Genomic DNA, 27,431 nt, shown 5'->3' on the forward strand with positions numbered 1-27,431 from the left:
GGAACAGAAGAGGAAGGCAAATAAATGGAATAGAATGGCCTATTCTTAACAACTTTTCAATTGGTCTTCATTTATTGCATTAGTTTTTAAGTTATTTGCCTTCTCTTCAGAGGAACTATTCCTCTGTGAGGCTACAATTTTATTGTGATGGTTACTTTTAATTACTTATCTTTCTATTTAGGCCACACACTATTCATATTGCAGTCTATCAAACCACTGCCTGGTTGCTAGGTTAAATTGGACCCTAGCAACCAGATAGCTGCTGACATTCCAAACTGTAGAGGTGCTGAACAAAAAGCTAAATCATTCAGAAACCACAAATGAAGTCCAATATGAAGTTGTCTCAGAATAGCACTCTCTACGTCATAGTAATAGACAACAACCAATAACTAATTCAAGAGGGCCCTGTTCTATACAGCTTGCAATCTAAAAGGAGAAGGGGGTAAGAGACACAAGGGTACTCTAGCAATAACATTTCTGCCCATATTATGTTCTGGGACACTTTACACCATATTGCCCCACACATACTAGTTGCTTGATGACAGAGATCCCCCACCCCCCCTCATTGCAGGATTTCGCTGCTCTTGATTGGCCAGGCAAGGAATCACAAGGGTTTTTATTGAAGCAACCACAACCCTAAATCCAACAGCAGAGGACTCTGTGCAGTCCTCTATCAAAAGAAACAGGATTTCTTGTCTCTTTTTTTTCCTGTGCCAGAGTCTGCGCAGCTCTCTCCCCTCTCCTGCTCCCCCCCCTTAGGAATGTGGATCTGAGCCAATTAGTAGGAAGCTTCCTCATAGTCTTACAAACTGAGCATGTACAGGGGTCTTGGTGCAGGAGTGAGGCATTATGGGAACTTTATTACCCAGCCCAGCGTTTTTTTCTTCCTGTTTGGCTTCTGATCATCTGAACGGGAAAAATTTGGGGAGACTTAAGGGCACTATTGAGAGAACTGAAGGTATGCCTGCATCTTGGGATTAACTCTTTATTGGCTTTTTCTCCTATGCCCGCTGTTATAATCCGATCTTCTGGCCCTAGGGCCAAATTATGGAACCCTAAGGGGCAAATTTATCAAAGGTCAATGTCTGTTTTCCCTGTGCCATTTTGACTACTTCTTTCCATTTTGTCCCCGTCTATGGAAGGACCAGTTGAGTAACAATATATTTTTCTACCATTTCTTGCATGCAGTTTTGTTTTTTTAGCAGTTTAGCAGAATTTTTTAAAATCTTTCCCTTCAGGTTTTTTTCACCCAAAGTGCCCCCGTGCTCTGAGATGGGCAGATGTGATCTAAATGAAGTCTATGGAGCTGCCTTGATTGCTCGAGAATGTTTTTCATTTCTTTGCAGAATAAATTGTTGCCAGTAATAGTAAATACCAGAAAATTACCTTTTTTTCATCCCCTGATTGTCCATAAATCCTTCCTTAAATGTTATATGGGTAGTGCTGTTTAAAGGAGACATATAGAATAAACAAAAAACAACTCTATACTTGTAGGCAATTATGAATAATATCCGGTGCTGGTTTCCCTTTGGGCTAAACATTAACCCTATCTGTAACAATGGCCCCTTTATTGGAGCTCCCTATAGATCCTCTCAGGTCCCTGTCTGGGTTTCACATGAGGGGTGGGCGTGTCCTAACGGTCCCTGCCAGAAGCACAGTAGGGAGGAGAGCCAATCACAGCCCTGCAGTCACACAAGCACAGCAGGCTTCAGTTCCCTATCAGGTCAGCCTAGCTGCTGATTGGTTCCTATCCTACAGTGCTGCCGGCCCCCCTGCACAGCCTGGGAAGAGAGGAAGCAGGGAGTGGAACAGATGGGCGGGACTAGTGGGGTTTTGGGAGAAATTGTCAATAAATCAGCCCAAAACACTACATTTTAAAGCCCATTCCTTCTATATTTAGATGGGTACAATTCATTGGCACAATATTATTTTTCACACAATATGTGAAGTACTGTGGGTCACTGGCAAGGACACTGCCGTCTGTAAGCAAACACTTAAGTTGGTAATACATACATAGAAACAGGCCTGGACTGGGCTTTGGAATAGGCCCAAACAGTCTATATAGTGACTATGGCACTAGCATTTGCCTGAAACCACAGATTGCCAGTCCGGGCCTATGTAGAGATTAGGTTGCCCAACTAGCTGGTATTACCTCAGTTCAGCTGGTAACAGTAATGCAAGGTATTTTCTTCCAATGTTATTAATAAGGAAAGAAATATAACAGAGACTGGAAGGTGTGTATTTTTGTCCACAAAAGCCATTTCCATTATGGGATACAGGGGTATATTTACTACCATTGGAGACAAACATCACCAGTGATGTTGCCCCTAACAACCAATCAGCAATGAGGTTTGAACGGTCGCCTACAAGTTAGAAAACAAACGCAAATATCTGTTTGGTTGCTATGGGCAACATCACCTGTAATGCTTGTCTCCAATGTTAAAAAACACAGCCCTTGGTGAATCTGGGTCCCATAGACTCCTACCCACACCCATTATAACCGCCACCTTTTCTGAAGAGAATCCCTGCTACGTGTATTTTTATCCCCTATTCATAACATTTGCTTCAAGCCCAGGAAGCACCCTAACACCCATGGTTGAAGCGACCCAACTGCTAAGCGCTGTGTGTACTCGTTTCCCATTGGGCAAAATATGCCCCACCCAGTTGGGGGTAACTGGAGGCAAAAGCTACTTTACTGTACCACAGGATAATAAAATATATGTAACAAAAACCATAAATAATCATTCAGGTGATTGTTAATTTGTCCTTAAATGATTCTTTGTGGCAAACAAACATTTTATTCCAAGTTGTGCCATGACTGATCACATGGCCTCCTCAGTGTTGGCCAGTAGTCTCTAGCCTGACCTACATGCTGTATTGTTTCACTGCCCCCATGTGACCAGAACTACATGCTCCAGCAGCACTCTCACATACACACACACAGGAAGCCTCCAACTTCCTTTTTCCTCTTTTTCGCTCCGCTCTGGACTACGTTTCCCAGCGTTCCTTGCGCGAAGCGGCTTGCCGCCATGGCGCTTGTAGTTCTCCGCGCTTCCGCCTTGCATTGATGGGACAGCGGCTGAACGCCTGGTGAGGACTGCATTTCCCAGCTTGCACCGCGGCGCCGGAGGCGGTCGCCCTTGCCTTTCCTACGGGGCAGCCATGTTGGATGTGGTATTGTTATGAGTGTGTGAATGTGAAAGGAAGGGAGCAAAGGGGGAAGGGGGTAGCTGGTTCAGGGCCAGGTGTTGGAGCTCTGAGGGAAGCTACAAACACGGCACATGCTGTACCAGAAAGAGGGGAGCCCGCAGTACCCTGCGCACCCTGAAATCACCAACTCCCTGCCCGGGCGGTCGTAAAGTGGTGCAGGGAAAAATGAGAAGCAAGGTGAAAGCCCCATAGAGGAAGCGAGGAGGAGCGCTGGGATTGTATAGCAAACAGGGGCAGCTGCTTATCATTCAATAAAAGGGGTGCCTGCCCTCCCTGCAAGCACCCACATAAGCACCCACCACTCACCCTGTGGCCCCTCACTCTGCTCAGGGCCACAATCCCTGCCACTGCTCCCCTGCCTGGGAATCTAGGGCCTGGGCCTTGGGAGTGTGGGATTGTGCATGTGAGGGTAATTAGGGCTGATTGCACTGAGGTAGGTAGGTGGGTGGGGGGGTAGTGCTTTTACATGATGTATCATAGGGAGAGGTGGGGGGCATTTAGGCGCTGGCTGTGAGGGGGTGTGATAACGGCAGAAAGGAATCCGGTTCTGATCATGGTAAAACCAAGCCAAAGACAGATCCAGTCGGCAGCAGAAAGCAGGTCAGTCGGCGCCACGGATAGGTTGGCTGGACGCTCGTCCCTTTGCTACTGTTACTGGGTGCTACAGAGTAACAACGAGGGTGCTTGGGCGAGTGGGTCCTGGGGCCTCACACAAGAGCCCCCCGACACGCTCATTCATATTTAGGGTTCATTTAGAGCATGTCACCCCTTAGCTTCCCTGTGCCCAGAACTCCCCATGTTGGACTTAACCTTCTACTCCATTACTCTGCCTTCTGCGTGCCCTCCGGTCGCTCTGCCTTCTGCGTGCCCTCCGGTCGCTCTGCCTTCTGCGTGCCCTCCGGTCGCTCTGCCTTCTGCGTGCCCTCCGGTCGCTCTGCCTTCTGCGTGCCCTCCGGTCGCTCTGCCTTCTGCGTGCCCTCCGGTCGCTCTGCCTTCTGCGTGCCCTCCGGTCGCTCTGCCTTCTGCGTGCCCTCCGGTCGCTCTGCCTTCTGCGTTGCCCTCCGGTCGCTCTGCCTTCTGCGTTGCCCTCCGGTCGCTCTGCATTCTGCGTTGCCCTCCGGTCGCTCTGCATTCTGCGTTGCCCTCCGGTCGCTCTGCATTCTGCGTTGCCCTCCGGTCGCTCTGCATTCTGCGTTGCCCTCCGGTCGCTCTGCCTTCTGCGTTGCCCTCCGGTCGCTCTGCCTTCTGCGTTGCCCTCCGGTCGCTCTGCCTTCTGCGTTGCCCTCCGGTCGCTCTGCCTTCTGCGTTGCCCTCCGGTCGCTCTGCCTTCTGCGTTGCCCTCCGGTCGCTCTGCCTTCTGCGTTGCCCTCCGGTCGCTCTGCCTTCTGCGTTGCCCTCCGGTCGCTCTGCCTTCTGCGTTGCCCTCCGGTCGCTCTGCCTTCTGCGTTGCCCTCCGGTCGCTCTGCCTTCTGCGTTGCCCTCCGGTCGCTCTGCCTTCTGCTGCCACTCCGCTCATAACTTTTCTCTTTTTTTTTTTCCGTTTCCCTAAGGAGTGGGCGCAGCTGAAACACTGCCTGGCCCGGTGGGAGATGTCGGGAAAGAATTTGGGGGCCGCGCGTCGCAGGAGGACGCGCTGCCGAAAGTGCGAAGCCTGTGTGCGCACCGAGTGCGGGGAGTGCCACTTCTGCAAAGACATGAAGAAGTTCGGCGGCCCCGGGCGCATGAAGCAGTCATGTCTGAAGAGACAGTGCACGGCGGTAAGAGAGAGGGAGTGAAATGGTTAAGAGGGTGTAAGTTTTATTGGGGAGGGGGGGTGGACACCCCAGAAAACTTGTCATGTTCTCGGGAAAAAAAAAAAATATTGTCCGCCATTTTTTAAAATATCTCCCTTGAGAAAGTGACACATTGGCTTCGTGGTGGGGCGAGGGGCAGCTTAGGGCACATTGGGGGGGAATTGCTTCGCTGACCAATTGCATGGATGTGATTTCTTCCCCACAGCCGGTGCTCCCACACACAGCTGTGTGCCTCCTCTGTGGGGATGCAGGGAAGGAGGACACTGCGCAGGAGGAGGAGCAGAAGTTCAACCTGTCTCTAATGGAATGTACCATCTGCAATGAGATTGTGCACCCCGGCTGTATCAAGGTAACACGGCCCGGTCTGTATTTCTGAGTATGGGATGTATAAGCTCCGTATTCCAGAGCCATGGGGCTTGTCCCACGTCTGCTGTGATTGGCTGTTTTATCATTAGGGCAGATTCTCTAAATCCTCATTGCTGTGCTATAGTCGTACCAGCTAAACTGCCATGAAAAAAAAATTTTTTTTTTTTATTACTTCCCCTTTACTCTCTTTTATATTGTCCTTCTTTTATTGACTGCTTATCGCATAATCACCCCCCCCCCCCCCCCCCCCCCCCCTATAATCTCTTTCTCCCTTCAGATGGGCAAGAGCGAAGCTGTCATTAACACAGAGATTCCTAACTGCTGGGAGTGTCCGAAATGCAAGCGTGAAGGCCGCACAAGCAAGGTATTTGCTATTCTAAGGACGACCATGCTGCAACTGATGTAATATATATAGTGATTAATGTACCCCCTGTTGTACAATATCAGGATATTATAAATCACCGTGCTTTTATAAAGCTCATGAATTTTTAAAATCCTGATATTTTACAACAGGGGGTACTTTATTTATTATAATACACAAGTTTCAGTGAGTCATGTGACAGAAATTGCATCTGTTATAATGGATGACATCACTAAGTACCGTTTGTAAGGATATCATTTATGGGATATTTATGACTTGTGTATTATATGTATATTGTATATGTGCCCTTTCTGTGCCAGTACTTCTTACATCTCGGCACCATGTATGATGCCACTCCGTTGGAAAATGAACCTATAGAATCGAAGGCATCTGCATTATTGATTTTTGTTTTTTTTTTCCTGCGCTGCGGATTGTACGGTAAAGGAGCCGTGATTATTGCCTCGTTCAAACTAACGGCAAGCTGAGTGTGAATAAGGCTATCCCTTGCTGTTTATTGGGCGGCTTGTGGCACACGCAGGGGGGGTGCCATCTCCTTGGAGTCCTGGTGTCCAATCATCCTCTGAGTTTGTTTTGTGCATTGGGTGCCCAAAAAATCCTCTACAGTCCCCCCCTGTTATTAGTAAAATCAGGGATCCACCTTACACAGTTGTAGAATCAGTTAACATGTGCTTACACAGTGAAAATAGCTTCTTGCAGCCCCAGGTGCCCGCTGTACCCACTGCCCGGGCAAATAAATACAAAATTGAAGAAAACAGCAGCACTCCGGTTGTTTTGAAAAATGTGAATCTTTACTTAAGTGCCAAAGGCAACGTTTCGGGCTTCACTCCAGCCCTTTATCAAGCCTGATACACCTTACACAGTTGTATTACCAGTTGCGGTGGGGGGGAGTGTACGTAAATAACGGCAATTTTAATACAGTAGAGAAAATAAGAGACTTTTCAACCAAACAGTAATCTATTTTTCACATCATAATAGAGAAATCAGTATTTATATTGAATTATTCATCAGGCAGAAAGAAGTTAAAAAGTCCCCCCCCCCCCCCCCCCACAATAGAGCGTCATTGTCATCATCAGGGGGTCCCCAAATGCATTCACGGGGGGTTGAGGTTGGTATCAGTGTTTGTTGGACAGCTTGTGGCACACACGGGGGGGGGGGGGGTGCCATCTCCTTGGAGTCCTGGTGTCCAATCATCCTCTGAGTTTCAGTTTTGTGCATTGGGTGCCCAAAAAGTCCTCTACAGTCCCCCCCTGTTATTAGTAAAATCAGGGTTCCACCTTACACAGTTGTATTACCAGTTGGGGGGGGGGGTGTACAGAAATAACGGCAAATTTAATACAGTAGAGAAAATAAGAGACTATTCAACCAAACAGTAATCTATTTTTCACATAATAGAGAAATCAGTATTTATATTGAATTATTCTTCAGGCAGACAGAAGTTAAAAATTCCCCCCCATAATTGAGCGTCATCGTCAGGGGGTCCTCAAATGCATTCACGGGGGGTTGAGGTTGGTATCAGTGTGCCAGTGTAGGAGAGGAGGCCCCTGATTGGTCTGTAGCTCATTTGGACCCCCCGCTGTATTACACTGAGCCCCAGGGTTTAGCCAACCAGGTTTCCGGCGCTGCCAGACCTGATTCCAGGTGAATCAATTGTTTCCGTGCGTTGCTTAGTTGGCCAATGATGTGTTTGCGCTACGGCGGCGGCGGTTTAGTACACGGAGATACCATCGTTACAGCTCATAGGGGATCAGCAAATCAGAACAGTGACTATGAACGAACCCAGTGCAGCTTTTGGTACCTTGATTTTCAGTGATAAACCTGGGATCCGTCCCAAACTGAGCTCTCTGTGCCCCCCAGTAGGGACGTGGTTACCCCCGTAATAAAATCCCCCAAAGCAACGAAACCCTGGATTGTTTCTAATCATTTGTAATTAAGCAAATAATTAGGTGATTTTGCTTTCATTTCGCTATGGCGGCTGGTAGGACTGCCCCATTGTGCCATTTAGCAACATACTGGAAATCCCCTCTGCCTCTCTGCTGAGTCCCGGGCTTTCCTCCTCTGCTTGGCTCATTGAGGTTTTCCCCCTCCTGTCATGGCCGCCCAGTAGGGCTGTATCCTGGCATTCTCCCAGTTCTTAAAGGGCCACTGTATATTTACATTTTCCAATGGAATTGCGCTTAGTGCAGGGGATAGTTATTCTGGAAATCAGTGATTGGCTTTTTTTAGCCAGCTGCAGGTAGAACAATGAATGAAACAAGTTGATTGGTTACCATGGGGTTACTGCCCACAGGCAAATTTGCCCAGTGTTAATAAATGACCCCCACTGTGTAGATTGTAAGCTCTTTTGGGCAGGGCCCTCTTCACCTCTTGTATCGGTTATTGATTGCTTTATATGTTACTCTGTATGTCCAATGTATGTAACCCACTTATTGTACAGCGCTGCGGAATATGTTGGCGCTTTATAAATAAATGTTAATGTAATGTAATGTAACACAGTTTATTCTCATAGGGGGTTATGTAATGAAAGGCACTACCTTTGCCCAGGAGCAGTAACCTATAGCAATCAGCAGCTAGAGTTTACTGGTCACTTGTTTAAAAGCGAATATCTTATTGGTTGCCATGGGTTACTGCTCCTGGGCAAACTTTGTGCCTTTTTATTACATTTGGGGGATAGTGCGGTTGGAAAGTCACTGGCAGTGTTCAACCAATCAGAAAGCTGTATCAACCAATCAGAAATATTCCCTGGCAGGACTGTCTGGATAGTTCGGGCAAGCGGCGCTTGGACAACGGGGAAGATGCCGTGCGGTGGAAACTGACGGATGATCCGGCCCCCGGCAAAAAGAAATCCTCGGATGAAAACGCAGGGCACAAGAGGAAGAAAGAGCAGGGGCCACAGTCTGAAGCGGGACTCAAGAAAAAGGTAAGGGAGGGGTTAATAGCTGCACTGGGGGGGCCCCCACTTCTGCCAGCAGTTCCCATGCAGTATATATAGGCAGCATACAGACCGCCCCTGGATACCCACCCAGCACCCTTCCCTTAAATGCCCCCCCTCCCCCTAGTCACTGCCACATGAGCTTTAAAGGAGTAGTTCACCTTTCATTTAACTTTTATTATCTTATAGAATGAACAATTCTAATCTAAGCAACTTTTCAATTGGTCGTATTATTTATTTCAGTTTTATATTGATTTGCCGCCTACAGTTTTATGGGTATTGTTACTTTTTATTACTTTTTTTTTTCCTCTATTCAGTCCCTCTGCTATTCATATATCAGTCTCTCATTCAAACCACTCCCTGGTTGCTAAGGTAATTTGGAACCTAGCAACCAGATTGCTAGACCACCGTTAGTCCCTAATTGCAGGCGTTGGGCCATTCGTAGTGCTACCCCAAAGCCCTGCTCACCATAGTGCTTACAGTACTGCTGACCGGAGGAGCCCATAATCACTAACTAGCAAACAGGAAGCCTGGAAGTGCTGTAACAATAAAAACAGCAACCGGTTTAACAGCAACTGACTGAGTGCATTAATGGGGTGATTCACCGTATGTTATAGACTGGCCTAGTCCTAGCAACTTTGCAATTGGTTATGCTTATTATTTGCCGACTCTTTGCAGATTTCAAATGGGGGTCAAATACAACCCTAGCAACTAGATAGCTGCTAAAATACCATTCCTTGACCTTTGTATGTTTCATATTCCCATCTCTTGTTTAAACCACTGCCTGGTTGCTAAGGTAAATACAATCCTAGCAACTAGATAGCTGCTAAAATACCTTTCCTTGTCCTTTTTATGTTTTATATTCTCATTTCATTTTTAAACCACTGTCTGGTTGTTAGGGTAAATAGGATCCTAGCAACTAGATATCTGCTAAAATACCATTCCTTGTTATTTGAATGTTTTATATTCCCATTTCTTGTTTAAACCACTGCCTGGTTGTTAGGGTAAATACAATCCTAGCAACTAGATAGCTGCTAAAATACCTTTCCTTGTCCTTTTTATGTTTTATATTCCCATTTCTTGTTTAAACCATTGCCTGGTTGCTGGGGCAAATACGATCCTAGCAACTAAAGAGCTGCTAAAATACCATTCCTTGTCTTTGTATGTTTCCTATTCCTATCTCTTGTTTAAACCACTGCCTGGTTACTAGGGTAAATACGATCCTAGCAACCAGAGAGCTGCTAAAATACCATTCCTTGTCTTTTTATATTTCCTATTTCCATCTCGTGTTTAAACCACTGCCTGGTTGCTAGAGTAAATACGATCCTAGCAACTAGATAGCTGCTAAAATACCATTCCTTGTCTTTGTATGTTTCATATTCCCATCTCTTGTTTAAACTACTGCCTGGTTACTAGGGTAAACATAATCCTAGCAACTAGATAGCTGCTAAAATACCATTCCTTGTCTTTGTACGTTTCAAATTCCCAATTCTTGTTTAAACCACTGCCTGGTTGCTAGGGTAAATAAGACAATAGCAACCATTAAAACCATTTAAAAAAAAAAAGACCAATTGCAATTTTTTTCAAAATTTCAATGTCTACATGGTTTTAAAAGTTACGGTAAAGGGGAACTACCCCTTTAAAGTGAGAAAATGAATGCGAATAATAGAAATGGAGGCACTGACGGAATCCTTCCCATGTCTCCCCCAGGTGAAAGCAGAAAAGGACAAGAAGGTTAAAAAGGTAAGAGGCGGAGTCAACATTCAGGGAGGGGACAGTGGCCATTAATTGGCCGTTAAGAAGTCGTATTTGTCTGTAGTTCTCTGCACTGCTGGTTCTGACTGCTGCCTCACTTGCATTTCTCCCCCCCATGTCCATTGAAGATCGAGCCGCCGGTCCCAGCGGATCCCGTCCCGCCATTGGATCGTTCCCACCAGAGGGAGAAGATCGAGCGCTTCAAGCAGATGTGCCAGATGTTGGAGCGAGCGCGCAGCAGCACCTCCAGTTCCAGCTCCGATTCAGACTCTGACTCCGACTCCAAGGGCTCCAGGGGCAGCAGTGACACCGGCGAAGGGGGCGGGGGGGACGGGCAGGAGTCCAGGATAAGCTTCAGCACCAGTTCCGAGGAGGACGAGGATGAAGGGGGGGCGGGGGACGGACGCAACGGCACCCGAAATGGCAAGCAGAAGCCACCGCGGGCCAATTGGAGGGAAAAGGAGAACAGGCGAGGGGGCGGGGTGGGCAACAACAGGAAGGGCATTACAGGAAGGAACACTGGGCAGGCGGTTTCACGGACTCAATTGCTAAAGAGGCCTCTGGTCCCTTCTCCCCCCAAACCGGCTCCCCTGCAACTTGAACGGCACGTGGTTCGGCCCCCTCCCCACAGCCCCGAGCCGGACTCCCTACCTCTCGACGGCGGGACAGACCATGTGATGCAAAGGGGGGTCTGGCTGTCTGTGTTCAGGCACTTGGGACAGAAGGAGCTCTGCATCTGTATGCGGGTGTGCCGGACCTGGAACCGCTGGTGAGATGGGTGGGGTGGGAGTACTAAAGGGGGAGGAGCTGAGGAGAGTGAATCCATCTTGGTACATGTGTGCGACTGGCAGCGTTGTTGCCATGGCGATTAGTGCGCCATATAAGTTGTATAAATGAATGGGGTTTTTGGGGGTTTATAGCAGGAGTTCCCCCGGTTCCCTTTATATACACTAGCTCTAACCATATCTCCATGTTAGAACCTGCTCCACTAGGCACTTTCCATTTGGGAATCTGCCCCCCCCCCCCCCCCCCCCCCCAGTTATAGCTCTGTTCCTATTGACCCGCTGTGAGCAGAACTCTGCAGCCTGTACTGATCCGGATGTGTCCTGCCAGGTGCTGTGACCGCCGTCTGTGGACATCCATTGACTTGAGCCGACGAAAATCAATCACCCCTCCCATGCTAAGTGGTATAGTCCGTCGGCAGCCAATCAGACTCGACTTGAGTTGGACCAACATATCAGAAAAGCAGCTGACCTGGTTAATCCATCGACTCCAAGGTAACTGAACTGACTGAAAGAACATAAATGATAAAAAATATTAGTCCATCCCTTTTCTTATCTCTTATAGTGCAGCAGTCCTGCCCTGCTTTATGGCTGAGATTCTAGCTATCTGTATAACAGAGCATTCTGTCACAGTGGCACAGATCCTATCTGATCCCCCCCATTGTAAGCAGCAGTCCTGCCCTGCTTTATGGCTGAGATTCTAGCTATCTGTATAACAGAGCATTCTGTCACAGTGGCACAGATCCTATCTGATCCCCCCCCCCATTGTAAGCAGCAGTCCTGCCCTGCTTTATGGCTGAGATTCTAGCTATCTGTATAACAGAGCATTCTGTCACAGTGGCACAGATCCTATCTGATCCCCCCCCCCCATTGTAAGCAGCAGTCCTGCCCTGCTTTATGGCTGAGATTCTAGCTATCTGTATAACAGAGCATTCTGTCACAGTGGCACAGATCCTATCTGATCCCCCCCCCCCATTGTAAGCAGCAGTCCTGCCCTGCTTTATGGCTGAGATTCTAGCTATCTGTATAACAGAGCATTCTGTCACAGTGGCACAGATCCTATCTGATCCCCCCCATTGTAAGCAGCAGTCCTGCCCTGCTTTATGGCTGAGATTCTAGCTATCTGTATAACAGAGCATTCTGTCACAGTGGCACAGATCCTATCTGATCCCCCCATTGTAAGCAGCAGTCCTGCCCTGCTTTATGGCTGGGATTCTAGCTATCTGTATAACAGAGCATTCTGTCACAGTGGCACAGATCCTATCTGATCCCCCCATTGTAAGCAGCAGTCCTGCCCTGCTTTATGGCTGAGATTCTAGCTATCTGTATAACAGAGCATTCTGTCACAGTGGCACAGATCCTATCTGATCCCCCCCCCATTGTAAGCAGCAGTCCTGCCCTGCTTTATGGCTGAGATTCTAGCTATCTGTATAACAGAGCATTCTGTCACAGTGGCACAGATCCTATCTGATCCCCCCCATTGTAAGCAGCAGTCCTGCCCTGCTTTATGGCTGAGATTCTAGCTATCTGTATAACAGAGCATTCTGTCACAGTGGCACAGATCCTATCTGATCCCCCCATTGTAAGCAGCAGTCCTGCCCTGCTTTATGGCTGGGATTCTAGCTATCTGTATAACAGAGCATTCTGTCACAGTGGCACAGATCCTATCTGATCCCCCCATTGTAAGCAGCAGTCCTGCCCTGCTTTATGGCTGAGATTCTAGCTATCTGTATAACAGAGCATTCTGTCACAGTGGCACAGATCCTATCTGATCCCCCCCCCATTGTAAGCAGCAGTCCTGCCCTGCTTTATGGCTGAGATTCTAGCTATCTGTATAACAGAGCATTCTGTCACAGTGGCACAGATCCTATCTGATCCCCCCATTGTAAGCAGCAGTCCTGCCCTGCTTTATGGCTGAGATTCTAGCTATCTGTATAACAGAGCATTCTGTCACAGTGGCACAGATCCTATCTGATCCCCCCCATTGTAAGCAGCAGTCCTGCCCTGCTTTATGGCTGAGATTCTAGCTATCCGTATAACACAGCGGCACAGAGCCGGATACACACAGTGAGCACGTAACACACCTAGTTGTGCCGTATCAGCATATTGAGATGAGGCCACAGGAAGGGAGGGATACAGTGATTCCTGCCGCAATGCCATTTTCCAAGGATATGAGCTGAATGTTTTGTGTTAGTTCGCCACCTAGTGGTAAAATGCAGAATCTATAAATTAATATTAATACTTGAGTTAAAATGAACTCCCCCCCCCCCCCCCCATGACTTGGATAATGTTACATTCCACCGTCTCCATCTCCCCCCCCCAGGTTTAAAGGAGTTGCTGGTAGCCGGCTGCACTTGGAGCGCAGTTTCCTCACTCTGCACTGCCTCCTTTCCATGCTTGTCCCTGCTGGACCTGGGCTGGGTGCAGGGAATGAAAACCTCCCACCTCCGTGAGCTGCTCTCCCCCCCGTCGTCTGACTGTAAAACAGGTGAGTCCCAGCCTGGCAGATGGGGGGGATCTATAAGGCAATACGGTGTCCTGGCCGCCATGACGGGACTCAATACAATGCTGTTTCTGTGGGGGCCCTGCCGGGGGCATGTATTAATAGTCTCTATCCTGCTCCAGTTGTGCCAGATCCCCGGGGCCGACTGCCCTCCCTTTCCGAGCTGCGCCTTTGTGGCTTGGAGATCGGAGACTCCGCCCTGCGCCTGCTGCTCCGCCATACGCCGCGGCTCCATCGCTTGGACTTGAGTCACTGTGTGCAGCTTAGCGACCATGGGATCCATATTCTGACTGCAGCCTCCTCCCTAAGGGACAGCCTCACACACCTCAACCTCACAGGTACTGCCCCCCTCTGTCCGATACCCCCCCCCCATTCCTGTCTCCTCTCCCCTCTGACCTAACCTCTCTCTTTTGTCCCTAGGGTGTCACCGCCTGACGGACCAATCCCTGGCCTTTTTTAAGCGCTGCCCCCACTTGCAGCTTGTGGACCTGCGCTCCTGCCGACTCCTCACCAGCGAGGGTTTCCAGAAGCTTCTCCAGGATCCGCCATCTGACCCCGATGGAAAACCCTTCCAGTGTGTGGAGGATCAGGTGCTGAGCCGGGAAAGCTAGCGGCGGCCCCCACCCCAGCACTACTGCCCTCAGCAGGGACAACTCTACTGTATCTGCCTCCTTTACCAGCCCTGGCGCTCTGTCTGGGACTCGGAAAGCAGGTTGCACTGAAGTCCCATCTGTAACTGTACCTGTGTCAGGATGGAGCAGCCATGACAGCTGAAGCCGTCGCTGATATCGAGCGGTTACTGACGTGGAAGGGGGAGAAAGTTCCTTCTAGCTCATACTGAGGTTTTTTTTTGGGGAGAGGGGTGTGGACACCCCTTATACCTTAATGAATAGTTATGAATGTCTTGACACAATGGGAACCTCCTGTGAGCATGTTCTGGTGTTTAAGTGGTGGCCACACAAGGTTGGGGATGACGGTTTGGTAGCCCACTCCATACCTTACCTCCTGCTCTCACTCTGCACGGGATCTGGTGGTTGGACCTTCTGGCGCTTGGTTCCTCTGGCGGTTGGACCTTCTGGTGGTTGAATCCTCTGGCGGTTGGTTCCTTTGGCGGTTGGACCTTCTGGCAGTTGAATCCTCTGGCGGTTGAATCCTCTGTCAGTTGGTTCCTCTGGACGGTTGGACCTTCTGGTGGTTGAATCATCTGGTGGTTGGTCCTTCTGGCGGTTGGTTCCTCTGGCGGTTGGTTCCTCTGGCGGTTGGGTCCTTCTGGCGGTTGGGTCCTTCTGGCAGTTGGTTCCTCTGGCGGTTGGTTCCTTCTGGCGGTTGGTTCCTTCTGGCGGTTGAATCCTTCTGGCGGTTGGATCCTTCTGGCGGTTGGTTCCTCTGGCAGTTATGGCTCACACTCCAAGCAGGGGATGTGGGGACAGAGCAACACTCCACACATTTTGCATTAATGGGATATAGGCCTGGGTAAAAGAACGGGTTGGGGGGGGGGTAGAGATGGTCCTACAGGATGAGAGCAAAAGCTGCTTCCTACATGGTACGACCCTGGGGGCTATTGGGACATAGGCATTAAAACTGTAGACCTTTCCACTCCAAAAGGACTGGGCATTCCCTTTGCACAAGGGGGGGGTATCCCAGCCCTTCTGGGGGCATCTGAATGAGAAGCTTTGCCCCTGTTGCTTGATGCAGGGATGCAAACTGTATGACCCGGCTTTGGGGAGGGGGGGTTCCTCCTGGGCTGGCAGCAAGATTGTATTCTGATTGCTGTATTTTACACATGTGAGATACTCAGTGTCAGTATATATTGCAGCATGTTCATTCCCGTGGGGTTGGGGGTTATTGCATTGAAAGGCCTTTTTTTTTCCCCTCCCTTTTTGTTTCTCTCCCCCCCCTTGGTGTATTATGGGAAAGGCTTGAAGAGCAACGCTGTGCAGCTATGTATACGGCGGGACGGGAGTGGGCGGAGAGAGGAGAGTGGGCGGGGTGGCAGCACCGCGGGGGTGGGATCACTTGTAGTCACGGGACAGGCACATATCACGGAGATTTGGGGTGATTTTTCTCTCCTCCTTCCCTTCTCGCCACGGGTTATAACGGTTTATGGATTTACGTTCTGCTCTGTTTATTTTGTTTTTTATTTTATATAAACGTGGTTCTTTTGTACATCTGCCGCCTCCGAGTCTGTCTGTTTGCCCAACCCCTTGCAGCTGTGATGCTTGGGGGCAGGACTGTTTGAATCTTTGCTCCGCCCCTGAGGAGTGCCTAACGGCTCCGGGTATTGGTTTAGTTCTGAGTATTGCCAGGAAGTGTTGCAGAGCTATAGTGAGACATATAGGGCATGTCCGTAGCACTCCATGTTGCCTGGCATGGCTGCATAGGATGAAGCTTGCTCTCCCTGTTAGGGGGGTACGGGGGGGAGCCCCCCAGCATTGGCTTTGTGACATGGCTCACTGTATTGATCAGCCAAACACCCCATAGATCCAGCCCAATATTCTCCCAATGCTGCCAGTAGCCATAGCTACTCCTCCCTAGGGGGCGCCCTACTCTTAAAGAACCAGAAAACGGGCACCCTCTACTAGGCTTCAGCACCAACCCATTGTCATTTGAACTATGGGGGTGATTTTATTAACACTGGTGATGTTGCACATAGCAACCAATCAGATCTTTGCTTTTGTAATGTATAGGTTGCTATGGGCGGCATTACCTGTAACACCTGTAGTGTTAATAAATAGGCCCCTCAAGGTGCTACAGTTGCCCCATACAGAGTTACTATAATGCACTGTGTTCAGGGTCTGGTCAGCTGGGCCAAGACATGTAGCACCGCCTCCTCACCATTATAAATGGAAACTTGCCCCATTGGTTGCATAAGGGACCGCCTACTTATAAGTGACAGGGAACAATTCCATAGACCAGTGCTTAATCCAAACAGTAGGAGAAAGGGTTAACTGAATATGCAGCCATGTAGGGCAGAAAAGCCGGGTATTAGTGGCCTAAAACTGCAAACATTTTAGAAACCACTAAAAACAGAAAAACGTGAATTGCACAAGCAGTGAAAGGAGCGCTAAGATCCGCTGCAAGGGAAATGCGACCCCCACAGGCACAGAAGCAATGGTCTCTGCCATATGGTCTATACCCCTCCTATTGTCCTGTATAAGGGAAGCGCTATGGCAGCTCCATATACCGTAATACACAGAGATGGAAGGAGAAAGGGTTAACGGAATATGCGGCCATGCAGCAACTGTGCGGAAAACCGGGTATCCGCGGCCTAAAACTGCAAACCTTTTAGCAACCACTAAAAACAGAAAAATGTGAATTGCACAAGCAGTGAAAGGAGAGCTAAGATCTGCTGCAAGGGAAGTGCGACCCCCACAGGCACAGAAGCAATGGTCTCTGCCATACGGTCCTATTGTCCTGTATAAGGGAAGCGCTATGGCAGCTCCATATACCGTAATACACGGAGAAGGTGAGTGTAACAATATGTGAACCCTTGCCTCTCCTGTATGGGATAGGGCTGGGGGGGGGGGGGGTCAGAATCCCCTGCTAGCAGAGGATGCTGGGAGTTGTAGTTGCCCTCCCCCCCCGGCAGAGAGACAGTAGACTTGTGTGTGGCTCCCCAGCAGCAGGGGTTTCCCCGTTGTGGCTGCCGGGACACAAAGGGCCACACCTTACCCCCCGGAGGAGGGGAAACCATTTCCATGCCGTGGGGGTGACTCACCGGCCTTTGATCTGCCCTGTGGCTGCTTGGGGGGGGGGGGGGGGGGGTTAGTCCCGGTCTCCCCCGGTTCCTGGGGAAGGAGAGGAGTCGGGCAGCTGCCAGTCCCTGGGAGAGGGGGGCGGGCAGCTCACATAATACCTCTAAGGGGGGTAAGTAATCAGCCGGTAACCCTACTCCCGCAGTGCCACATCGCCATGGCACCACTTCCGTCAGCTGCCCTGAAAGCTCTTAATTGCTGGGGGGGGAGGCTGTGGGGGGTAAGTTGGCAGTTGGCACAAGGGCCACTAGTCCCGGGGTTTGAGCTCCCCCCCCCCCCCCCAGCAGCCACCAAAGGACTGACTGTGGGTTATTCTCTCTCTCAAATCAAATCAAATGAGCTTTGTTGGCAGGACCAAATATATTTAGCATTGCCAAAGCAGGTAGAGGGTGTAATGGGTGGGGTTAGGGGGTCAGTATATGGGAATGGGGGGGTTTAAGGGGTGGGGTTAGGGGGTCGGTATATGGGAATGGGGGGGTTTAAGGGGTGGGGTTAGGGGGTCGGTATATGGGAATGGGGGGGTTTAAGGGGTGGGGTTAGGGGGTCGGTATATGGGAATGGGGGGGTTTAAGGGGTGGGGTTAGGGGGTCGGTATATGGGAATGGGGGGGTTTAAGGGGTGGGGTTAGGGGGTCGGTATATGGGAATAGGGTGGGGTTTAAGGGGTGGGGTTAGGGGGTCGGTATATGGGAATAGGGGGGTTTAAGGGGTGGGGTTAGGAGGTCGGTATATGGGAAAAGGGTGGGGTTTAAGGGGTGGGGTTAGGGGGTCAGTATATGGGAATAGGGGGGGTTTAAGGGGTGGGGTTAGGGGGTCAGTATATGGGAATGGGGGGGTTTAAGGGGTGGGGTTAGGGGGTCAGTATATGGGAATGGGGGGAGTTTAAGGGGTGGGGTTAGGGGGTCAGTATATGGGAATGGGGGGGTTTAAGGGGTGGGGATATGGGGTCAGTATATGGGGACAGGGGAAAGTCCCAGTCAGTTATGTATTGTGCTGCCATTGTTACTGTTGGTGCTTCTCCCAGTAGGATGCGGAGTTTTCTCTCCTTCTATAGATGGGGAGTCTCTCATTCCTTCCATCAATGCTCCTCTCTCTCTCTCTCTCTCTCTCTTCCTCCTATAACTTATTATTTCTCCTAATTTCTCTCTCTCTTTTTTTCTTTCTGTCTCTGTGTGACTGTCCCGCTACTCTCACATTCCTTTCTGTGCTCTCTCTCTGACATGTGCTCTCTCTCTCTTTCTCTCTCACTCTCTCTCTCAGACATGTGCTCTCTCTCTCTCTCTCTCTCTCTCTGACATGTGCTCTCTCTCTCTTTCTCTCTCTCTCACTCTCTCTCTCAGACATGTGCTCTCTCTCTCTCTGACATGTGCTCTCTCTCTCTCACTCTCTCTCTCTCTCTCTCAGACATGTGCTCGCTCTCTCTCTCTCTCTCTCTCTCTCTCTGTCTGTCCCGCTACTCTCACATTCCTTTCTGTGGCAGTTTTCTTGGAAGGAAGAGGGAATGGGAGCGATGAATAAGAGGAGAGGGAAAGGATTGAGACAATCATGGCAGGGGGTGTGTGTGACGCGCAGGGATTTCCACACGGGTGAAGGAATGGGTGGGGGGGGTGAAGGAATGGGGGGGGGAACAGGTATAAGAACATGTCACCTGAGGGACAGGTGCAGCACAGGTAGCAGGAAATATGTGCAGAACACAGACTGCAGCAGGTAAGTCTCACTGTCATCCAATGCCCTTTGGCACTTATAGGGTTAACAAGGGGTTTTCTGCTCAGTTATTCTCATGAAGTCTTTGAATGGGCAGTGCCATCCTGCGCTCAGGGTACCAGCACATCTTGGTACTGATCCTCTTCTGGGCATAACGGTCAGTGGTTCTGTTGGTCACTATAAACTGATACAGGTAGGTGTTATATTGGCAGCTATTGTGACTGACTATAAATCAGTGCAGTTGCGGGTAGATATATGTAGTGGTACTGAGAGTATAAATCAGTGCAGTTGCGGGTAGATATATGTAGTGGTACTGAGAGTATAAATCAGTGCAGTTGCGGGTAGATATATGTAGTGGTACTGAGAGTATAAATCAGTGCAGTTGCGGGTAGATATATGTAGTGGTACTGGGACTATAAATCAGTGCAGTTGCGGGTAGATATATGTAGTGGTACTGAGAGTATAAATCAGTGCAGTTGCGGGTGGATATATGTAGTGGTACTGAGAGTATAAATCAGTGCAGTTGCGGGTGGATATATGTAGTGGTACTGAGAGTATAAATCAGTGCAGTTGCGGGTAGATATATATAGTGGTACTGAGAGTATAAATCAGTGCAGTTGCGGGTAGATATATGTAGTGGTACTGGGACTATAGATCAGTGCAGTTGCGGGTAGATATATGTAGTGGTACTGGGACTATAAATCAGTGCAGTTGCGGGTAGATATATGTAGTGGTACTGAGAGTATAAATCAGTGCAGTTGCGGGTAGATATATGTAGTGGTACTGAGAGTATAAATCAGTGCAGTTGCGGGTAGATATATGTAGTGGTACTGTGACTATAAATCAGTGCAGTTGCGGGTAGATATATGTAGTGGTACTGGGACTATAAATCAGTGCAGTTGCGGGTAGATATATGTAGTGGTACTGGGACTATAAATCAGTGCAGTTGCGGGTAGATATATGTAGTGGTACTGGGACTTTAAATCAGTGCAGTTGCGGGTAGATATATGTAGTGGTACTGTGACTATAAATCAGTGCAGTTGCGGGTAGATATATGTAGTGGTACTGAGAGTATAAATCAGTGCAGTTGCGGGTAGATATATGTAGTGGTACTGGGACTATAAATCAGTGCAGTTGCGGGTAGATATATGTAGTGGTACTGGGACTATAAATCAGTGCAGTTGCGGGTAGATATATGTAGTGGTACTGGGACTATAAATCAGTGCAGTTGCGGGTAGATATATGTAGTGGTACTGAGAGTATAAATCAGTGCAGTTGCGGGTAGATATATGTAGTGGTACTGAGAGTATAAATCAGTGCAGTTGCGGGTAGATATATGTAGTGGTACTGTGACTATAAATCAGTGCAGTTGCGGGTAGATATATGTAGTGGTACTGGGACTATAAATCAGTGCAGTTGCGGGTAGATATATGTAGTGGTACTGAGAGTATAAATCAGTGCAGTTGCGGGTGGATATATGTAGTGGTACTGAGAGTATAAATCAGTGCAGTTGCGGGTGGATATATGTAGTGGTACTGAGAGTATAAATCAGTGCAGTTGCAGGTGGATATATGTAGTGGTACTGTGACTATAAATCAGTGCAGTTGCGGGTAGATATATATAGTGGTACTGGGACTATAAATCAGTGCAGTTGTGGGTAGATATATGTAGTGGTACTGTGAGTATAAATCAGTGCAGTTGCGGGTGGATATATGTAGTGGTACTGGGACTATAAATCAGTGCAGTTGCGGGTAGATATATGTAGTGGTACTGGGACTATAAATCAGTGCAGTTGCGGGTAGATATATGTAGTGGTACTGTGACTATAAATCAGTGCAGTTGCGGGTAGATATATGTAGTGGTACTGAGAGTATAAATCAGTGCAGTTGCGGGTGGATATATGTAGTGGTACTGAGAGTATAAATCAGTGCAGTTGCGGGTGGATATATGTAGTGGTACTGGGACTATAAATCAGTGCAGTTGCGGGTAGATATATGTAGTGGTACTGGGACTATAAATCAGTGCAGTTGTGGGTAGATATATGTAGTGGTACTGTGAGTATAAATCAGTGCAGTTGCGGGTGGATATATGTAGTGGTACTGAGAGTATAAATCAGTGCAGTTGCGGGTGGATATATGTAGTGGTACTGAGAGTATAAATCAGTGCAGTTGCGGGTGGATATATGTAGTGGTACTGGGACTATAAATCAGTGCAGTTGCGGGTAGATATATGTAGTGGTACTGGGACTATAAATCAGTGCAGTTGCGGGTAGATATATGTAGTGGTACTGGGACTATAAATCAGTGCAGTTGCGGGTAGATATATGTAGTGGTACTGGGACTATAAATCAGTGCAGTTGCGGGTAGATATATGTAGTGGTACTGGGACTATAAATCAGTGCAGTTGCGGGTAGATATATGTAGTGGTACTGAGAGTATAAATCAGTGCAGTTGTGGGTGGATATATGTAGTGGTACTGAGAGTATAAATCAGTGCAGTTGCGGGTGGATATATGTAGTGGTACTGGGACTATAAATCAGTGCAGTTGCGGGTAGATATATGTAGTGGTACTGTGACTATAAATCAGTGCAGTTGCGGGTGGATATATGTAGTGGTACTGAGAGTATAAATCAGTGCAGTTGCGGGTAGATATATGTAGTGGTACTGTGACTATAAATCAGTGCAGTTGCGGGTAGATATATGTAGTGGTACTGGGACTATAAATCAGTGCAGTTGCGGGTGGATATATGTAGCGGTACTGGGACTATAAATCAGTGCAGTTGCGGGTAGATATATGTAGTGGTACTGAGAGTATAAATCAGTGCAGTTGCGGGTAGATATATGTAGTGGTACTGAGAGTATAAATCAGTGCAGTTGCGGGTAGATATATGTAGTGGTACTGAGAGTATAAATCAGTGCAGTTGCGGGTAGATATATGTAGTGGTACTGGGACTATAAATCAGTGCAGTTGCGGGTGGATATATGTAGCGGTACTGGGACTATAAATCAGTGCAGTTGCGGGTAGATATATGTAGTGGTACTGAGAGTATAAATCAGTGCAGTTGCGGGTAGATATATGTAGTGGTACTGAGAGTATAAATCAGTGCAGTTGCGGGTAGATATATGTAGCGGTACTGGGACTATAAATCAGTGCAGTTGCGGGTAGATATATATAGTGGTACTGAGAGTATAAATCAGTGCAGTTGCGGGTAGATATATGTAGCGGTACTGGGACTATAAATCAGTGCAGTTGCGGGTAGATATATGTAGCGGTACTGGGACTATAAATCAGTGCAGTTGCGGGTAGATATATATAGTGGTACTGAGAGTATAAATCAGTGCAGTTGCGGGTAGATATATGTAGTGGTACTGGGACTATAAATCAGTGCAGTTGCGGGTAGATATATGTAGTGGTACTGTGAGTATAAATCAGTGCAGTTGCGGGTAGATATATGTAGTGGTACTGGGACTATAAATCAGTGCAGTTGCGGGTAGATATATGTAGTGGTACTGGGACTATAAATCAGTGCAGTTGCGGGTAGATATATATAGTGATACTGTGACTGAATCGATACAGATGCAGTTGCGGGTGGATATATGTAGTGGTACTGTGACTATAAATCAGTGCAGTTGCAGGTAAATAAATATATATAGTGATACTGTGACAGAATAGATACAGATGCAGTTGCGGGTAGATATATGTAGTGGTACTGAGAGTATAAATCAGTGCAGTTGCGGGTGGATATATGTAGTGGTACTGTGACTATAAATCAGTGCAGTTGGGGGTAGATATATGTAGTGGTACTGTGACTATAAATCAGTGCAGTTGCGGGTAGATATATGTAGTGGTACTGAGAGTATAAATCAGTGCAGTTGCGGGTGGATATATGTAGTGGTACTGTGACTATAAATCAGTGCAGTTGCGGGTAGATATATGTAGTGGTACTGTGACTATAAATCAGTGCAGTTGCGGGTGGATATATGTAGTGGTACTGTGACTATAAATCAGTGCAGTTGCGGGTAGATATATGTAGTGGTACTGTGACTGAATTGATACAGGTGCAGTTGCGGGTGGATATATATAGTGGTACTGTGACTGAATCGATACAGATGCAGTTGCGGGTGGATATATATAGTGGTACTGTGACTGAATTGATACAGATGCAGTTGCGGGTAGATATATAGTGGTACTGTGACTGAATTGATACAGATGCAGTTGCGGGTGGATATATATAGTGGTACTGTGACTGAATCGATACAGATGCAGTTGCGGGTAGATATATATAGTGGTACTGTGAGTGAATCGATACAGATGCAGTTGCGGGTAGATATATATAGTGGTACTGTGACTGAATCGATACAGATGCAGTTGCGGGTAGATATATATAGTGATACTGTGACTGAATCGATTCAGATGCAGTTGCGGGTAGATATATATAGTGATACTGTGACTGAATCGATACAGATGCAGTTGCGGGTAGATATATATAGTGGTACTGTGACTGAATCGATACAGATGCAGTTGCGGGTGGATATATATAGTGGTACTGTGACTGAATCGATACAGGTGCAGTTGCGGGTAGATATATATAGTGGTACTGTGAGTGAATCGATACAGGTGCAGTTGCAGGTAGATATATATAGTGCTACTGTGACTGAATCGATACAGGTGCAGTTGCGGGTAGATATATATAGTGGTACTGTGAGTGAATCGATACAGGTGCAGTTGCGGGTAGATATATATAGTGCTACTGTGACTGAATCGATACAGGTGCAGTTGCGGGTAGATATATATAGTGGTACTGTGAGTGAATCGATACAGGTGCAGTTGCGGGTAGATATATATAGTGCTACTGTGACTGAATCGATACAGGTGCAGTTGCGGGTAGATATATATAGTGGTACTGTGACTGAATCGATAAAAATGCAGTTGCGGGTAGATATATATAGTGGTAATGTGACTGAATCGATACAGGTGCAGTTGCGGGTAGATATATGTAGTGGTACTGTGACTGAATCGATACAGATGCAGTTGCGGGTAGATATATATAGTGGTACTGTGAGGGAATCGATACAGATGCAGTTGCAGGTGGATATATATAGTGGTACTGGGACTGAATCGATACAGATGCAGTTGCGGGTAGATATATATAGTGGTACTGTGAGGGAATCGATACAGATGCAGTTGCGGGTAGATATATATAGTGGTACTGTGACTGAATCGATACAGATGCAGTTGCGGGTGGATATATATAGTGGTACTGTGACTGAATCGATACAGAGGCAGTTGCGGGTGGATATATATAGTGGTACTGTGAGGGAATCGATACAGATGCAGTTGCGGGTAGATATATATAGTGGTACTGTGACTGAATCGATACAGATGCAGTTGCAGGTGGATATATATAGTGGTACTGTGAGGGAATCGATACAGATGCAGTTGCGGGTGGATATATATAGTGGTACTGTGAGGGAATCGATACAGATGCAGTTGCGGGTAGATATATATAGTGGTACTGGGACTGAATCGATACAGATGCAGTTGCGGGTGGATATATATAGTGGTACTGTGACTGAATCGATACAGATGCAGTTGCAGGTGGATATATATAGTGGTACTGTGACTGAATCGATACAGATGCAGTTGCGGGTAGATATATATAGTGGTACTGTGACTGAATCGATACAGATGCAGTTGCAGGTGGATATATATAGTGGTACTGTGAGGGAATCGATACAGATGCAGTTGCGGGTAGATATATATAGTGGTACTGGGACTGAATCGATACAGATGCAGTTGCGGGTAGATATATATAGTGGTACTGGGACTGAATCGATACAGATGCAGTTGCGGGTGGATATATATAGTGGTACTGTGACTGAATCGATACAGATGCAGTTGCGGGTGGAGGCTGCTGACTCTCAGAAGGAGAGGAACTGGCAGTTTGATAGAACATTATTGAGGAGATGGAAAGTTTGTGTTGATTTGTGGGACCTGCCTGACTCTAGGACACATTCAGCCCCCACCACCACCTGGTTATGCAGTGCCTTACTGTACCCCAGCTGGGGGCAATAGTTAATTGAGTGATTAAGGAGATGAGTAAGTCTGTATGACAAGAACCAGCCTGACTGACGGTGCGTTCCTCTCGGTGTATGAGGGTTCTGGCTGGAATGCAGCCGGATGAGTCTCTATGAAGTGTAACTGCTACAGCCAAGTGCTACAGGATTTCCGCCACCCACGAGTGATGTCACAGGGGTGATACCTGAGGTATGGAGGGAATGTATCATGTGGGGCAGATGCCCTGCTCTCACACCCCCTCACCTGCTCATTGCCAGTGTTGGAGTCATTGGGGCAGGGAGGGGGGCAGCGAGGTGCTGGGCACTCATGCAGAACAGCCTGCATTCCCTTGTCGTTATCTCACAGGCACGACATGCCCCCGAGAGGTCTCTCTTCTCTTCCAAAGAAAACATGTGTCACATTGTAGCTTCTCCCTCAGCAGATCAAAGGCTCCCCTGCTCTCCCCAACAGAGGTGTAACCAGAGGCCCTGAAGTTATAGTGGGTGGGGGGGCCTCTTACACTGCAGCTTTATTCATTGGGGGTGAAGAATCTAATAAATAGTCCATAAATGCCCCCTTATATCCGTGAGCCCCCTTATTTCCCCATCTTCTCTCCCACTTATTTGTCCTTCTCTTCCACCAAAGAATCTTAATCCCCATTTTCTGTCCCATTGGGGGACCTTATTTTCCTTTTTCTTCTACAATGAAACCTTATTTCCTATCTTCTCTCATACCAAGAGTCCTTATATCGCCATCTTCTGTCCTACTAAGAGAGCTTACTTCCCCTTCATTTCTACCAAGGAACCTTATTTCCCCATCTTCTCTCCCATTTATTTGTTCTTCTCTTCTTCCACCCAGTGTCAGACTGGGGTACCTGGGACCCACCACCTCAGCCACCACCACCAGGACCTGTCCCACCATGATTTCTCCTGGTACTCCAGTGGGCCAGTCCAACCCTGCCTGCGCTTGTAGAGCTGAGGTGGCCCAAGGAACCCTATTTCTCCATCTTCTCTCTCATTTATTTGTCCTTCTCCTCCACCAAAGAATTTTAATCCCCATCTTCTGTCCCATTGGGGGACCTCATTTTCCTTTTTCTTCTACAATGAAACCATATTTCCTATTGTCTCATACCAAAGGTCCTTATTTTGCCATCTTCTGCCCTACTAAGAGAGCTTATATCCCCTTCATTTCCACCAAGGAACCTTATTTCACAATCTTTTTCTCCCATTTTCGTTCCGTCTAGGGAACTTTATTCTTCCATCTACAGAGAGAACCAATTCCCTTTGCCTATTGTCTCATTACAGTGGTCCTACTGCTGGCCTTCAGCCAATCTCTAGAAGGTGACACGGCCCCTCTCCCGGAGGAGGACATTCTCACCAAAATCCAAAGACAAGCGGAATACTTACAAAACAATGCCACGTTGCTCCTCAGCACCTACGTAAGTGTAAAGTGGACCTGACCAACCAATGTTGCTCATGAGTATGAAAGCCTATGTTATATAGGTTTGAAAAAAGACCAGAGTCCATCAAGTTCAACCCTTCCAAGTAAACCCAGCACCCACACCCTATACTTACCAATCTATACACTCACATACACAAACTATATATACAAACATTAATACTAACTGTTGATATTAGATGTGTCATACCTACTAGAAGATGTCACCATGTAGAACAATGAGGAGATGACCACAATGTGGGGGTTCCATGGTTCATGTTTATGTTATAACTGTTTTCATTGGCTGGAGAGGAAAGAGAACTGGGTTTTGTTTAATGAGAATACATTCTCGCTATAGTAATGACTTGCTAATTATGTGGGACGGCTCGAGTTATGTAATCTGCAGTTTCCTCATGAGTCATCTCCTCCTCTCCAGCGGTGGTACAGCCTCCCCAGTAGGTGTGGTGTTGTTCCTCTCAGTTAGCTCATCTGTTTTCTTTATAATGCTTTATGAATTCCTACTCATTGGCCGGCGTAGCAATGTGCTGCCGATTTGCAGAGCTTCACAATACTAAACCCTCCCATGCAGATCAGAGTACTGATAATCCCTTCCATGCAGATCAGAGTACTGATAATCCCTCCCACCCAGATCAGAGTACTGATAATCCCTCCCACGCAGATCAGAGTATTGATAATCCCTCCCATGCAGATCAGAGTACTGATAAACCCCCCCACGCAGATCAGAGTACTGATAATCCC

At 47.7% G+C, this 27,431-nt stretch overlaps 1 protein-coding gene across 2 annotated transcripts; it reads left to right on the plus strand.

Moving 5' to 3' along the window:
• Positions 1-3,133: 3,133 nt before the first annotated feature.
• Positions 3,134-15,888, plus strand: fbxl19 (F-box and leucine-rich repeat protein 19). Of its 2 annotated transcripts, none has more exons than XM_031892932.1 (11): positions 3,134-3,387; positions 4,761-4,967; positions 5,209-5,352; positions 5,647-5,733; positions 8,498-8,668; positions 10,391-10,423; positions 10,564-11,204; positions 11,549-11,712; positions 13,541-13,705; positions 13,843-14,058; positions 14,141-15,888. In XM_031892932.1, exons 1-11 carry the CDS (start codon positions 3,376-3,378, stop codon positions 14,329-14,331), a joined length of 2,031 nt encoding a protein of 676 aa, XP_031748792.1. In that variant the 5' UTR covers positions 3,134-3,375; the 3' UTR covers positions 14,332-15,888. The 2 variants fall into 2 exon arrangements, with proteins under 2 accessions (XP_031748792.1, XP_031748793.1); XM_031892933.1 differs by having other exon boundaries at positions 3,135-3,810.
• The last annotated feature ends 11,543 nt before the right edge of the window (positions 15,889-27,431 follow it).

This window comes from Xenopus tropicalis, chromosome 9 (genome assembly GCF_000004195.4).
Source record: "Xenopus tropicalis strain Nigerian chromosome 9, UCB_Xtro_10.0, whole genome shotgun sequence".
In the NCBI taxonomy this organism is placed as follows: Eukaryota; Metazoa; Chordata; class Amphibia; order Anura; family Pipidae; genus Xenopus; species Xenopus tropicalis.